Source organism: Botryllus schlosseri, chromosome 14, assembly GCF_051294905.1.
Source record: "Botryllus schlosseri isolate E-star chromosome 14, Bs_hap1, whole genome shotgun sequence".
NCBI classification, from domain to species: Eukaryota; Metazoa; Chordata; class Ascidiacea; order Stolidobranchia; family Styelidae; genus Botryllus; species Botryllus schlosseri.
In genome coordinates this window covers 3,463,641-3,480,918 of record NC_137249.1, presented here as the reverse complement: position 1 = coordinate 3,480,918, position 17,278 = coordinate 3,463,641, and the positions used below count along the sequence as shown (strand labels likewise).

At 39.6% G+C, this 17,278-nt stretch overlaps 1 protein-coding gene across 1 annotated transcript; it reads left to right on the top strand.

Annotated features, from left to right (window-relative positions):
• Positions 1–1,432: 1,432 nt before the first annotated feature.
• Positions 1,433–16,158, top strand: LOC145455993 (mannan-binding lectin serine protease 2-like). The gene is made up of 16 exons (XM_080334022.1): positions 1,433–1,738; positions 1,924–2,098; positions 6,941–7,102; positions 7,172–7,275; positions 7,345–7,437; positions 7,817–7,976; positions 8,942–9,124; positions 9,894–10,008; positions 11,210–11,325; positions 11,792–11,953; positions 12,384–12,471; positions 12,938–13,007; positions 13,094–13,201; positions 14,741–14,855; positions 15,509–15,656; positions 15,924–16,158. The coding sequence occupies exons 1-16, from the start codon at positions 1,490–1,492 to the stop codon at positions 16,120–16,122; spliced, it is 2,247 nt and encodes a 748-aa protein (XP_080190148.1). The 5' UTR covers positions 1,433–1,489; the 3' UTR covers positions 16,123–16,158.
• The last annotated feature ends 1,120 nt before the right edge of the window (positions 16,159–17,278 follow it).

Genomic DNA, 17,278 nt, shown 5'->3' with positions numbered 1-17,278 from the left:
TGTGGCGTGTGGTGTAATCAGTTGTGCAGAGTAAAGAATCAGTGTAATGTGGTCTACGAATATAAGTGCCACCGGACAGGCAGGACCGCGTCAAACAACTTGCCCCTTGACTCATCCCACGAAGTTTGATCCAGAACAGGCAAAGGCCATGAATTTTGCTATTGGCAAACATCAGTTGTGCGAGAAGTATTCGAGATGGCAGATTCCGCGTTGTCGGGAGAGGGCGTTCAGCCGTTCACAATTTCATTTGTGTGACTTGGAGTCGACTTTTATCAAAATACTCTGACATAGTTTGTGCCAGCACAGTTCGTGTTCCGTCTGGAAATAGTATATTAAGCGATCTCTTCGCGACATACTTACCAATTCTCTACTAGTTGCTGACGATTACCCCTGACTGATGCCAGCCGTAAAAATTCGGGTTTATATAGGCAATGGGGTCGGGTTTATAGAGGGTTACCAGCATACGTCCTCTTTTAAGAGGATTTGTTCTCTTTTTTGACATTTTTGAAGGTGTCCTCAGAGGACGCCCAAATGTCCTCTTTTTTGAGAATTTTGGTTAAATGTATATTAAAAGTCAGTAGCCTACTCAGTAATGCTACGACGGTTTTATTTTCGGGAGCAGAGCCGGAAAGTTGACCATTTTTATAGCAAATTTAATGAAAGTGTGTATTTCTGAATTCGAGCAGGAAAAATGAAGATTTTGTTTTTAGTCAACCAACTACAAAATCGCAATAAATTCACCAATTTTTTTCGGATTTTACTCATGTATTGCAAGTATGGAAATTTTTAAAAACTGTCCTCTTTTCAGATTCCCAAAATATGGTAACCCTAGGTTTATTTCAATATGAATATAGTATATAATTGTATATATGTTCTGTGCCTCCAAGAATACATTCGTTATCTTATATGGACGTTTTCAAAATAATTTCAACAGCTTCTTGGAGGTACAGAACTTCAATATACAATTGAATAGTATATTCATATTGATACGAACCTTAATAATTTCAATTAAATATTATCTCCTATATTGAGTGGCGGTAAGTGCTCAACACCGCCGACGGAGATCCCGTCTACAATCCTTATTATTAACAATGTGTAGTGTTGACCTACAATCGACAATGGCCGAATGCGTCTTCAGTCGGAGATAATTAATTGTAATAAACAGCTCATGTGAATGCTGTACTTCATCTCAGCATTTGATTTAACCTCTGACATATATATGTTGCCGCAGGCGTCGGAAAATTATACAACATACGAAAAGTTGTTTTGACACCGATACAATGTTAGGCTGCAAAAGCTGAAACGCATATTATTCCGCAAGTCTAGCTGCAAATTTAAGTTAGGTTATTCAGCAATCTCTTTCCATATAGGAAAGAAAGTTGGAAAGAATATAATAACAATAGATAGCATGCATGTTTGATGTTTACAAAATGTCTTTCGCATTCGACCAGATGCAATCATAGTAACTGTAACCAGAGTCCGCTCGAGAATGCTTCTTCTCATTAGGACAATACTGTTCATGAGTTCTGTGTTAATTGCGACGGCCGAGTCAGTGATAACGCACGGAACTGGATTTTTGGAGTCTCCCGGATACCCAGGCGACTACGGAAATAGCGTCGATGTGACATGGCGGTTTAATGTCAAGCCTGGATATAAGATTCGACTTGTCATCGAGCATTTTGATATCCAGGATTCCAATGACGAGAATAAAGGCAGCTGTTTCAGGGATTTTCTCGAGGTAGAACATTCGCACAAGACACTAACCACAGGCATATGTTGCATATGTTATCGCATTACAGCAAAGTTATAGAACCTATAGGCTTAGATCACGTATATGTTCTGCTTCAAGTGAAGCATGCCACTGAGAACCATAGGTATGGATGTATTCTTTCTCGTATATATACAATATACAATACATTCTAGGTGATCGAGAATGGCCAGACGAAATGCAAGTACTGCGGATTGACCGGGAGAGATTCGCGGGCACCGGCTAAAAATGAAAACATAGTATCGAAAAACCACGAGCTGGTGGTGCGCTTCGTCTCCGATGGCGTTAGTTCCTCATCTAAAGGCTTCCGAATTCGCTACATCACAGAAGGTACGGAGTCTTGACCAATGTCAGCCAAGTCAGTCTCCACATCGGATTGATTTAATTTAAACACACACGTCAGACTTGGGCAACTGTATAAAGGGCCATTCCCAACCTGGACAACAAAAGTTGGAACCACCACATTTCCAAATCTTCTTAAATTTGGTACACGCGTAAATGAGTAAATTCTGAACACAATAAACTTTATTTGAGGAAAATCGGACCCTGGGGTCAAAAGTTACGGCATTTTGAAAAATCGACAATTTTCTGCTCATTTCAGCTCCGTATCATTCAGGTTTTATCATGTAATATTCAAAATGTTGTGAACATATGGTGGATTACAGTGGAGATTTGGTACTTGGTTTTCTGAGTAGCAAGTTTAGTGGTTTATATTCCCAAGTGGTATCAAATGCCATGCAGTGTAGTCTTAAAGCTTAAATTGGGGTGATACTTGATCGATGGTTTGAAATCGGTCAAGCGTAACACAATTTAGAACATGAATTGCTCAAAACCTTATAGAAATATTCAAGCAAGTATGGTTTCATATGAAAGCTGGCTTCAAGGACAACTTGTTTATAGCTATTTCATTTTGGTTTTTTTGACTGGAAAGTAGTGAAATCGCAGTCTCAAGAGTACACTGTATTTGTGTATAGATATTCATACCTCCGGAATATGCGCGGCAAAAACGATTGTATATCGCCCGCCACTAGGGCTTACCTTCCCTGAAATTAGAAGTTACATTATTTGAGTGAAAGCTAACTAGCATCACAGCCGAATCACACTGATTATTATTGCAATTTTTATTGAACAAATTGATGAAAAATAACAAAAATGAAACACAGAGGCACGGTACATTAATTGGGTTGTATTTCTTCAAACTCTTGCCATGCGACAGTAATTTTTTCATTGCTATTGAATGAAATCCTATATCGCCTCTGAGTTCTTTGCAAAGTTGGTGCCTCAATACAACAGAGTATATGGCTATGAGGGATCCAGCAAACATCATCCTGTTCAGGAAACCTGAAAGTCGTGGACGGGCCTTTTGGACTCATAAATTTTAGCTGAACATCACCGTCTTGGCTGTCGTTTTTCATGACCAGACCAATATACCAGTGGTTGTCATAGGCTGCAGCTACATATCCACCTTCTCTTAAAGACACGGCAGAGGGTTGACTGCTACGGCCAGGCTGTAGAATGCCAGTTATGTAGGCATAGCTTCCATCAAAGCTTATTCGCTTAGCGGCGATTTTCGTTTGAGAAATTGGCTGGAAATAATGAAAACTCCTTGTACCTTTGATGGTTGTGGCATGTGTGAACCGCTGTGCCAGGTTTTGTCTTGCTCCTTCTACGCACTCCTCCGTTATTTCATCAAAGTGAATTATTGGGATGGCTTCTACGCAGAATGCCAGCATGTCTGTCAAGTTCAATATTTGATTTTGATACGGTCGGCGTAGGCTTGCCAACGTTGTCAGCCTTTTAATAGTACCTCCAATGCCATCGCATGGCGATTTGCCATGACTTGTTGCAAAAAATGACCAATCAGCAGGGACGCCAAAATCTGCTTCATGGTTACATAGGTTTAAAAAGTTCTTGCAGTTTTTATACTGTGCTGCACAGCCATCAGTAAAATATTCGATTTTGTTCAACTTTGGTAATATTCTTTTAAGAAATTCAACGGTTTTCTTTTGGATTTCAAATACCATTGCTACATCATGTGTTAAATCCTTGGATAAAAACACAGGCTTGAGTGTGATAACGTATCGCCTGCTTTGTAATAGCATACCACCGGGTGAATGGTGCAATTTTTATGAGTCCACTGGTATCCTTGGGCTTCATCCTGTACATGAAAGGAATAATTTTCGCTAAAATCCATAAGGCAAATCACATTGCCTTCGTCCAATGATTGCTTTCGATGTTTGAGGTAACTTGATTGCTGTTTCGTGATGAATGAATGTGGCTTGAGTTTAATTAGTTGTTCAATGAGCAAATTCACAAATTCATCGATGGCAAGTACTCGGGTAATCATATCCGTTCTATCCGTAGTGACCCACTGATTGAAACTGATGTCATCATATGTATTTTGAAACTGGCTACTTAGGTATTCTCTAACAGTATCTTCATTTGGGCAGTTTTGACATCCTTGCAGCATACAATCCTTGTTTTCTGCGTCACATGATATCATGGCAATTAATTCTTTGTAAGTTCTTTCTATGTGACCAGACTTCAACATTAATATTACATTCTGATGGATTGTACATACACACACGGAATGTGTACCTGCAGAGCCCGCCAACACGCACCATTTCGGCCTCAATCTAGCGAAAGTAGAAAATCCTACTTTTTTCTCAGGATACTGACTTTTGAATAGTTGGTAGAGTTCCCTGATGGTACACAAAAGCAACCTCTTTTGCTCGTGTACATTGCGGGGGATGCTCACTTTATCTCGAGCTCCAGGCATGATTCTTGTGTTCTCGTCATCTGAGTAAAATTTAATTACCAACTGCTTTGTATCAGAGCTCAGGCCTTTTCCTTTTGTCACGGATGGTTTGCTGAATATTCCTGATGCTTTTTCGATTTTGCGTGCTTTTGTGACACTGCAATACGGCACTTCAAAGTATTTTGCTACCGCAGCTTTGGACCACGATTGAGGTGCGCATGTTAGCAACTGAATTTTTTCTGAATACGTTATGGTCTCCTCATTGACCTTGTTTTTGATTTTTGCAAGTAAAATATTGTAGTCCTTAAGACTTTGATCATCATCCCAGACTTCCAGGTCCTCTTCATTGTCTACTTCATGCTCAGGAGGTTGAAGGGCAACTGACATCTTTTTGGCATAATAACCACCAATTGAGGAAAGCTTTCGTTTCTTGTACTCGGATTTCGTTCTGTCCTTCAAACCGTGAAGCTTAAGTGGACCCTCTCCTATTAAAGTCAATGTTTTATCCACCTGATATCTAGCTATTTCATCTGAGCAATTACTATCCCCACTGTCAGTACCGGTACTGCTACTGATTACCTCGGGTTGGGCAGATCTGGAATACGGAATTTCAAGCTTACAACGACTGTTCACTGCGTTCCGACAATTTGCGCAAAGCTTCTTTCCCGGAATGATATTCAAGTTTTTCACCATTACCTCTCTCACAGTTTTCAAGCTGATGGTACGGAGACTTCTTTTCACTGGTTTTCTGTGCTTACTGAAAGGATCGCAACAGTATACCTGATTATTTTCATAATGCTCGAGAAAAGCTCTTTTATGGTGTACGTACACAGATGCTTATCACTTTCTCTATTTTTGTTCAAGTAGCCCTGACCTGTGTAAAACCTTTTCTCTGTCATCTTCACTGAACAATCCGAACTGTGTATGGCTTGAAGTGTCTTCTCGGCATTCTGTTCCCTTTCCTGTCAGTTCTCCAATGCTACAAGAACAATCTTCATCACCCATTTTACCAAATTCCTATTCCCGCCCGAAGTTAAGCAAAGACTAGGGATTCAAGTTGTACTTATTGAAGTCAAACACTCCAATCCTATGCCACTAAAGAAAGCGGGTCATGTGTACTTTCCAAACAAAAAAAACCCTCCACCAATCGGCGTTCCCCTTAAGCATGGTAAAATTTCTAAACGCCAAAATCAATTGTATTTCGGGTAGGGTGTTAGGGAATCCTACTATTAGGGTTGTGAATGTCGCGCTATTGGGGTTGAGGGTGACGTCGCTAACGCTCAACCCTAATATTCCCCACCCAAAACCCTGATGTATCCTACTCGCAACCCGAAATACAATTAATTAGGACGTTTATAAATTTTGACATGTTCTTGGGGAGCACCAATTAGTGACGGAATTGTTGCTGCTGATCGGAAAGTACACTAGAGCTCAGTGTACTTTTGACACTGCAATTTCACTACTTTCCAGTCAAAAAACCAAAATGATATAGCTATGAACAAGTTCACCTTGAAGCCAGCTTTCATATGACACCATACTCGCTTGAATATTTCTATAAGGTTTTGAGCAATTTATATTCTAAATTGTGTAACGCTTGACCGATTTCAGACCATCGATAAAGTTTCACCTCAATTTAAGCTTCAAGACTACACCGCATGGCATTTGATACCAATTGGAAATATAGACCACTAGACTAGCTATTCCGAAAACCAAGAACCAAATCTCCACTGTAATCCACCACCTGTTCACATCATTTTGAATATTACATGATAAAACCTGAATTGTACGGAACTGAAATGAGCAGAAAATTGTCGATTTTTAAAAATGCCGTAACTTTTGACCCCAAGGTCCGATTTTCCTCAAATATAGTTTATTGTGTTCAGAATTTACTCATTTACGCGTGTACCAAATTTCAGAATATTTGGAAATGTGATGGTTCCAAATTTGTTGTCCAGGTTGGGAATGGCCCTAAATCTAGTCAAGTAGATCTACCTAAATCTAGTTGTCGAATAAGACTAATTAGGGCCAAATGCCGGTTATCTAATTCTAATCTAATTTGTGATATCTTTCTAAGCTCTAATTTGGATTCTAATCTAATTTCTGCTTTCCCGAAAACGCTACAGGAGACCTGCAGCATACTGCGAAACGAATCAAGCACGGTGTACAGACATTTTCCATCTTATCCTTTTGAGATAATGAACTCTTACTTAATATGAAATGAAATTGATCAGTTGTATTTATTTCTAATTCGAAATCTTAATTCAATTTCCAAGTTTATGCGAATTCAATAATTCTAATTTAATTATAAATTGGAAAAGTTGAAAATCTTCTAGTTGCCCAAGTCACAGTTACATGTTCGCTATGATGTTAAGTTAACTATAATAACTATCCTCTATTTCGTCACTCCTTGACAGATCGTGACGAATGCAGAGAGAAGGAATTGGAAGTGATGTACGCGTACGACGATTGGGACAAAATCATCTATTGCAACCACGAATGTCACAACACTCCCGGAAGGTATTTCTGCTCATGTCGGCCCGGGTTTCAACTGCATTCGAACAATCACACTTGCACAAGTACGCGTATAATTATTACGAAGTGATGGCGTTCACGGTTAACGATAGCAAGCTATCTTTTGTCACTAGGTCGCTGCAAAGGTGCAGTTTTGACTGGAGACGCTGGAGAGATTACAACATCCGACTATCCAACATTATATTCTAAGTTTGCCGATTGCGAATGGAAAATTAAGGTTCGATTATCCACGTGATGCATGCAATGACTTCAGGGAGTTCAGTTCCATGTATAAGTGTGGTTACAGGGAAAGAAAGGTATTAGCATCGACATAAGGTTTACTGATCAGTTCTCGATTGAAAGACATTACGCCGAAGGATGCGTATACGACTGGATGCAGGTATGGAATTATGAACAAATTTGGTAGCTTGGAAAAGAACACTCTTTCTAAGCCGCGTTCTCTCTTTTGAGAGTCCAGACACATGCCGTTATGCTCCTGCATCAGAGGACGATCCTGTACGTGACGATATAAATATGGCTTGCAGTTCGTGAGCTGCTAGCTGTTATTTGAGATACCGCGGGCCACAAAGTTGTCAACTCTGCATAATTGACCCAGGGATATATAGAACACGCTCTATGTACCCCTGAGGTGACCCCATCGCAAGCTAAGCGCGCTACGAGAGTGCGCGTGGGCATACGAATCACACGCAATGTCCAACATATCTAACCGTATACCGTACGGTCATTAATATCTTCGATCATGGCCCTATTTCTCTCAGTACAAATTCGGCGATGGACCTATAAGCGACCGTAAATGCGGCGCCAGCAAGCCGGGAAATGGTCAGTGGATTTCGACGAAGTCTTCCGAAGTCAGCGTGTATTTCCACAGTGATATGACGGAAGAAGAGGCAGGATTCAAATTACAATACCGATTCGATAGTAAGTGGCGGGCGCACGCTTCGATAACCATCAGATTAAGGCTGTGCGCTGATTGAAGATTGTATGAACGGCCTGCAGCACCAGAGTAACTGTTCGCCAATTGAATATTACATAAACGCCATGGAAAAGTTTTGACAAGGCCAGGAATTGTCAGCGGCTATAAGGCAGCAGTGACTATACAACAGCGAATTCAGTAATCCTAATCCTAACTTCTTATGGAAAAACTATATGGCAATAATAATTATTATAATATAATTTGGAAAAACGGTGTAGCTATAATTTTAATTATAATGCTAATCTAATTTGAAAACTGTAATTTGGAAAAAAACTATATAGTAATAAATCTAATTTAAGCTAATTTGAAAAAAACAGTGTAGTTGTAACTCTTATTTTAACCTTATTTGGAAAAAAACTATATAGCAAGAATTCTGATTTCAATATCATTTGAAAATAAAAACTGTATCTATAATTCTAATTCTAATGCTAATCTAATTTGAAAAAACTATGTAGCTGTAACTCTAATTCTAATATAATTTGGAAAAACTATACAGCAATACTATGATTTGATACTGTGTAAATATGATTCTAATTCTAATATCATTTGGAAGCTGTGTAGCTATAATTCTAATTTTTAATTAAATTTGGAAAAATGTAGCTGTATTTCTAATTCTAAGCTAATCTAACTGTACTATGACCAGCTACTTGAAGCACTTACTCAAGTGGGTATGTTTTAGGCTACTTTCATTTTCGTTTACACGTCACACTTTTTAGTTTCCTAAAAAAAAATTAGGCCTAGAATTCGCCACTTCTACGTCTATTTCAGTACCAGCTTCACAATCACGGCGATAAACAATAGATATTTTACTGTTAGCTCTAAATGCGACCATTTTTACTATATTACAGTACTAAAGAAATGCATTAGAGAAGTGATGTAAACAACGAGCAGATGATTACTTGTTTTGCAGGGGTCGTGTGTAGCAAAAAACTTCAACCGCCAGTTAACGGGAAGGTCACTCCGATCAAAACAGAATACGTTTTCGAGGACGTGGTTACTTTTCAATGCAATGAAGGATTCACGTTGGTGGGGACTCGTAAAGCGACGTGTATGAGCAATGGCAAGTGGACGGAAATCGATATCGAATGCAAAGGTATACGTTCAATCCTTCATAGTATATTCATAGTGAAATGAACCCGAATATTTTCGGCTGACACTCGTCAGGGGTAATCGTCAGCAACTATATAGTAGAGAATTGGAAAGAACATTGTATATCAACAATCCACTCACCAAAATATGACGTCAGCGACATGGAATTTCGAATAAGCAAGGCGAAGATAGCGCTTAAGGTCGATATGCTATTTTAAGATGGTAGGCTCCTTCTGTAGGTACAAACTATGTTGGCGTATTTTGATAGAAGACACCCGGATGAATATGTGAACGGCCTCCCTCGAGAACACGAAATCTGTCGTCTCCATTATGTTTCGCGCAAACAAGATTATCCAACAAATGTTTACCAATGACAGAATTTATGACATTTGCCTGTTCTGAATGGAATCAGTCAAGGGAGAGCCTTTCGCCGAGCGTGATTGGCGTGTTATAATAAATCAAGGGTCTTGCTGTTTTATGCGGTGCTGCAAATGTTGTCTCGTTTATACCACTTAGCCACAATTACAGCGGCACAAATAGAATTATCGGTTCGACGTTTGCTAATGCCAGAATCCATGAACGTTGCCTGTTCTGAGTGTCAGACGTAAATGGTTTGTTTCAATATTTCAATATGAATCTACGACTCGAATGTATATCGAAGTTCTGCACCTCAAAGAGTCTATTGAACAATTATATAGCTATTGCAAAGCCCAACGCAGCACGAACACAGACTACTCCTATTGTGAAGCCTTGTATGTCCTTGATTGTTTCAGCTATCGTCTGTGCCCGTCCTGTTGAGTTTTTGAATATTGATAATTCCGCGCCTGTGAATCTACCGTCATCGTTCGCGTACGGAGCAACGTTTACAATCACATGCTCGGGAGAGTAGTAAGTAAACCAGCGGAGTTTTATATTCGTCATTTCAAATAATAACGCTGAGACCATGCAGATCCAAGTATCAGACTTGGACACCTATTTGTCTAATTCAACCACTAGGTGTCGCCAGACTTTAGGTGGTAACCGCCTTTGTTACGTATGCGGTTGCCGCATTCAGAAACCTGTAGGTTACTTTCTCGATTGTGTAAGGGTATTTTATATGGAAAAAATGGTTACAACATATTCTACGGGGACCGTGAGCTCGCTATAAAATGAACTAAAACTTCGGAAAGCTTCTACGGAAGGAAATAAGGCCGATTTGATAACTAGGTGAGAATGTGAAATTGTCAACTAAATGTCGGCTACCAGCTCAGCACCAGAAGTTTTCGAAGTTTTAGTTCATTTTATAGCGAGCTCACGGTCCACGTAGAATATGTTGTAGCCATTATTTCCATATAAAATACCCTTACACAATCGAGAAAGTAGCCTACAGGTTTCTGATAACGGCAACCGCGTACGTAACAACGGCGGTTACCACCTAAAGTCTGGCGACACCTAGTGGTTAGATGGACCCTAATAGAGAGAAATACCGGTAATCTAATTCTAATCTAATTGAATGTGAAATGTGAATGTGAAATGTTTCTATGCTCTGATTTAAATTCTAATCTATTTTCGTCTTTACCCGAAAATGCTACAGGAAAACTGTATCGTGCGAAACGAGCCAAGCTAGCTGCACAGACATTTGTCATTCTGATGTCTATGAGAATGAACTCTGAACTTAATTCAATTTCGAACTTTTAGCGAATTAATAATTCTAATCTAATCTAACTAATCTAATAACCTGTGTAGAAATCATTCTAATTCTAATATAATTTGGTAAACCTGTATAGCTATCATTCTAATTTTAATATAATTTGGAGAAGCAGCATAGCTGTAATCCTAATTCTACTCCAATTTAAATGAAAAAAAATCGAGCAGCTATGTTTCAAATTCTAGTTTAATTTGGAAAATGTGTAGTAATAATTTTAAGTCTTACCTAATTTGAAAAAAAAAACGACGTAGCTATGATTCCAATTCTATTCCAATTCGGAAACAACTGCATGGTATAGCTATAATTCTTAATCTAATCGAATTTAGAAAGCTTAAAATATTCCGGTTGCCCTAGTCTGCTATGTATAGTAATTATAAACTGCTACCATACGTCTTATTACAGCTTCGAAATGACATCCGGCGCCGCTAAGTGGATTTGCGGGGACAATGGCGAGTGGGTGTCAAACTCGAAGATCATTGCTCTCAACTCCAACAAGAATATTCCTGAATGTAAACCAGGTGCGAGAACGAACTTCACAAACTTATATCCTTTAAAGCAATGGTAATCACGTTGTAATAGGTAATTATTCGCTTCATATCTGCCTGATCCATTACCAAATATATATCCTCGAAGAAGTTACAGCCGAAATGCAAGGCCTAGAGGCTTTCAAAAGAAGTATGATTTCGAAATTGAATAAATCAAATCACGGCGCACAAACTTCAAGGATATGTTGGTCTCTGAATGACAGACGGTAATGCAAAGCCAAGTTCTGAGTCCGGTACTGTTACGTAATGTTTTTGTAATTAAACTTAACGGACACGTGTCGTATTTCATAAGGCTGCATACTGCACGACATCGCTATTGGCGCTGCTTTTATCTAAATATCAGTGTAATTACACTCGCTGGATGTGCTAGGGCGCCGCGAACTATCGAGATCAAGAATGTAGAGAACCACTGCTCTAATACGATGTAAACATGTTTCAGTATGCGGGATGAAAGGCAAAGGAAGATCGGTTCATTCCCTATTCAAGAGGTCACTAACACCGGGCCGATTAGTGCGTCCCATCAATATTATCCAAGTCGCGATAGTGCGTGGCAAGGTAGCAAGATACGGGGAATGGCCGTGGACAGCGCTGGTGGACTTGTGTGAGATATACGGGGTGTTACGTGGTTACCATGGTCCTGTTTTGGGAGGATTTGTCCTCCTTTTTCAGAAAATCGAAAATCTCTTCAGAGGACGCCCAAATGTCATCATTTTTGGTAATTCGTCCTCCTATAGTTCTGACGATTGTACACATGTACTGTACACTGTACCCTGTACACTGTACAGGCACAACTGAAAACGCCATAGATGACGCGAATTGTGTAATCAGAATGTTAGAGCGGAGCTATCTGGATTCGATTAGTAAAAATGAGCTTTTTTATTCAACACAACAGCATTTCCAGTAAAGATACTCAAATTACCCGTTTTCTCGTACGTTATCATAAATTTCGAGATTTGTGAAAGTATCCCCTTTTCCTGATCTCATACAGTAAAGTTTTCGGTGTACATTCCTATTTACTTCCTGTTTTTCAGTCGGTTCGGGAGCCGGAACGGTTGAATTTTGCGGCGGAAGCTTGGTCTCATCTCGCACGGTGGTCACCGCGGCTCATTGCACAGTCAAGTTCGTTTAATCCCTGCATTCCCAACTATTCATTAGACTAATAATATTTTCACCGATTAAAAACACCGCAAGATTGCCATGTAGTGTTGGGAAGAGGGGAAGGGGTCGAAACGACTTGGTTATCATTAATCAAACTCCAATTTTGGCTTAGAAATACAGTTGCAAATTGAAGAACATGTCAAAAGTGGCATGCTACCAATGTAAATTAGCCTACAGAATTGTCAAAAATTATCAAAAAAAAAATACAGGCGATAATGAAGCATGTTACAGCTCTAGTGACTTGATATATCCATCCATATATACATACATACAGCCTAAATATAAGTGTTGATGTGGAGATATAGTCACATCATAAATTTTGGCTACATCCAAAAACTGATTTGTATGTATAATCACTGTCAAATCGTAAAGCCTATTTACGTGTGTTTATATTGACTGGATAGTGGGTAAATTCTTAATATCACAGGACTTACATGAGCGCCATCAAAGTCTTCCTCGGAGTATGGAAGCGAGATTTGACTGACAACTACGTCCAGGTGAGGGGGATTAGTTTTCGCTAATAAAGTCACCGACAATTTTATCTCATTTCGTTCATTATCTATCTCTGTTTTCGCATGGGCAGGAATTCAAAGTTTCGGAGTTGTATGAACATAAGGAATACGGCAAAATACCGTTCAATAACGACATTGCATTGCTCATACTGGATAAAGCAGCCTCTATCGGAGATTTCGTGAGTGTCGGCAAATATGTTACGTGCGTCCGAATCACATCGACTGGCGTGGACTCGAGGATACGTTACGATAAGAATGATAGCTAGGGCGATTTTTTGACCTAAAACGGAAGATTTTGACCTAAAAATCAAAATTTTGACATTTTATGTCCTCCGAAATATTCATCTTGACCAAATTTGACCTAACGTTTGCAAATTAGGTGTTTTCCCACATAATGTTAGAATTGTACTACTTATCTTCCTTTCTGGTTGAAACTGTCTGTCCTTACGAAGTAGTTTGGCCTGAAAAAAACAACAACTCTTTTTTGCCTCAAAAACTGATGAATTTTGAAATCTGGCCCCATGAAGATTTCCAGTAGTTACATTACGCATTAAAAAAATTGTAGCACAATGAAAGATAGTTTCCTACATTCTCGGGTAGAAAGTGTCTGTCTGTCTGTCCTTGCTAAGAATGGCCAATAATGGAGAAAGAACGTTAAACAGCAGCAGTTGTTGGCTGACGACGCTGAAGTGGTGCATACACTGCTGGTGGCAAACCGTGTTGCTTCATTCTGGCAATGGTCTCTATCATAATTTTTCATCATGTGCTCCTTGATATAAGAACGATGCAATGCCCACGCAGTCTGGCTTCAGTTGGGATATTGTGGTACGTTCACGTTGAGCATAACACCCTGTCTACCTATTTGTTTCATTTAAGTGTTTATGATTCACTATAAGCAGACAATGGGCCTCTACAAAGGTAGGCCTACGAAGTAGGCTACAAGCTGTAAAATGTCAAATGACAAGTTCACCGACAGTGCAAAATCTACGATACAAACGAAATGCAGGTAGTAAAAATCGCCCTAATGATAACATTTGGCGTCTTTCAACAAGATTGCACAGAAATATTCAATGACATTGAATAGATCTCTTAGATCTCAACACAATGATCTTAACTCACCATACGCCGAAAACCAATCAGTAGGGCAAGTTTTTGTTGCAGTTAAATCCGTGGAAACCTGCATTTATTTTTGACAAAAGTTGCATTAAAAAGTTGCATTTATATTTTCACAGAAGTTGCACTAAAAGACCACATTTTGCTCGGTTGACTAAAAAAAAAGGTCAACTTCCCAGTTTCACTCCCGAAATACAGTTTTCCATCCGCATTCTCTATTGATGGACTAAAAAAAAAGGTCAACTTTCCGGCTCAGCTCCCGAAATAACCGTAAGAGCGTTACTTCAGTGCTGATTTACGGTATTTCAGTCGAATTTGGCCGTGCATTTTACCAAAATCAAAAATACTTTCACGAAAAATCGAAAAAGTTGCAAAATGTTGCAAAAAGTTGCATGAATAAAAATGGACAAAAGTTGCAAAAGGTTGCACTATAAGATTCCTTCAAACAGCTTAAAACAGCATTCTACATATCTTACGAGTATTTAGGAAGCTGCCGGAAGCTGTAAAAAAAGTTGCAAAAGTTGCAAAAACTTGCCCTACTAATCAGTAATCGCATGCGAAGGCATGCTGCTAAAAATTTCCAACTCTGGCTCTGGTGTCTGTAGGTGCGTCCCGTGTGCCTTCCGAGATCCGCCTTCGAGCAGTCGCTACCCGACATGGCCGTGGCGAATGCAGAAGGATTTCAAAAGACGGGCGTTGTGGCAGGATGGGGTGTCACCGGTATAACACAACTACGAAGGCTATGTTGAGAATTAGATAGGCTTTTTATCTGTCTGACTAGTATATTCATATCGAAAGTAACCCGGATATTTTCGGCTGACACTCGTTGGGGGTAATCGTCAGCAACTAGTAGAGAATTGGAAAGAGAATATCCGGGTTCATTTCAATATGAATGTACTATTCAATTGCACATTGAAGTTCTGTACCTCCAACAAGCTTTTATACGTGTCTTATCTTGTTATATCAGTCAATGCGTTTTGTGTAGCATAGCCAGATGCGATATTGCGTGAAATAATAGCCCCCGTATCATAGTGACTGAATATATTTTTGGAGATTGCACCTCATATGCGACGAGTCATTCGTGATTTTGCGTCAGCCGTGAAGATACATCCTCTAGATTCGAAGTATTAACTGATAAATGCGTTACATCAAAGTATTAACGGACTAATTCTACGTTTTGAAATGACTTGAGTGCTTTTTATACCTTACCATTCTACTTGAAGTGGTTTTGATATGTTTTAGAAATCGCTTCAACACTTGTTGAGTAGAAATTCACGGCTTCACTCCCATCCCTACTTGAGCAGCTAAAATGAATAATGAATATGCTTTGGCCGCCTTTGAGCTATTCGATAAGGACAAGGCTATATTTGCAGACAACGGATACGTGGCGACGGAGCTGAATTTCGCCCGGATTCCGCCTATAGAACAGGAAAAATGCCGGGAACTTTTCGAAGCCAGAAAACCCTCGACAGCCACCGCCATGCGACTCACAGGCAACATGATGTGCGCCGGGTATCACAAGTATGTTCAAACGCGATTTATTTACTTGTGATATTGGTCAAGTTGAATTCAAGATAATTCTATATTTCATGCTTGTGACGTCTTATTTGGTGATATGATTGTTGAAATACAATGTTATTTCCAATTATCTAATAGTTGCTGACGATTACCCCTGACGAGTGCCAGCCGAAAGTATTCGAGTTCATTTCATGAATATACTCTACAATAATATGCCTCACCCAATATAACACAGTGACAACCTACCGACTTAACCCTTTTCCGCTACAGGCAGAGTGGTAAAGGCCGCGATTCGTGCCAAGGAGATTCCGGCGGACCTTTAACCTTCCAGGACAAAGCCAGATCTAGATATTTCTTGCACGGTATCGTGTCTTTCGGGCTGTCGGAGTCGTGTGGTGACGGCGCGTTCGGAATTTATACGAAAGTCTCCAACTACATAGAGTGGATTGACAACCATTTGAAGGACTAACGCTATGCTTTATCATCAATAAACTTGTCGGCGACATTTGGTTTTAGTGTGAATAGAATGACATAGCTGGCAGAGTTGGACAGTATAGAACGTTTGTCGTGTCCAATAGCCTGTGAGGTTATACAGCGAGTCCGTTGTCTGCGGATAACGACGTACAAATATACTCAACTGCGGCGGTATAGCTGGTACGACCGTCCTGACGAAAGAGTTCTTGACTATAGCTGTTCAACAGACGACCATTTGACTTTGCCAGATATATATTGTACGGATAAATCAAACAGTAGGTTTTGTATTACGCATATGTCTCATATTCTCAAGGACTCCAATATACGATAATCACTTGGTTTTATACCAGACCTGGGCAAAGTGCGGCCCGCGGGCCAAATGCGGCCCGCGAAGCTATTCTGTGCGGCCCGCGAAAGGTTGCTTGGAATTCAGAACAAAACTTGCTTTTTGAATGACTAAAACCATAGGCTATATCAAATGAACAGGAAATTCGTTTAGTTTGTAGCCTGTTCATTAATATGCCACGATTACGCTGCCTACGTACCTCACATGCGTAATCCAGATTCAAAATAAAGGCAATGTGGCAAAGTATGAGTAGCAATTGAAGTCACAAGAAATTCCTCTTTCCATATAGTTTAGTTCAAACCTTTCTTGTTGCCATTGTCGCATTACGCATCAAACGGTCTGTGTTTCAATTTATTACGTGATACGTTTCCAAATCCCTAATTCGTAAAGCAAGTCAATCAATGCTCGCGATTACTATATGACTCATCATATCTATCACCCATAAATGATTAACGGGCAATCCAAAAAAAAGAAAGCCGAAAACTGAAATTCAAAGAAGGATTAGGTTCAAAATATAGAGCACTAAATATATTCGTATACAGGAGTCGGGTGTAAACCCGTCCTTTCAGTTTTTGCTGGATTTCAATTAAAGTCGATCTTATGACAAAAACACGAAACACTCGGTCAAGCGAGGGCGAAATTCAGAAAAACTGCATGCATCGCTCAACATAAACGATATTTTTGGTGCAGACTGCTCGGAAGGCAGCGACCAGGAAAATAAGCTTTGTACTATATAGCATATACATTTCATTGCAGTGGTTCTTGAACGTGAAAACATCAGAAGTATGGCGCGCAGCCGAAGTTT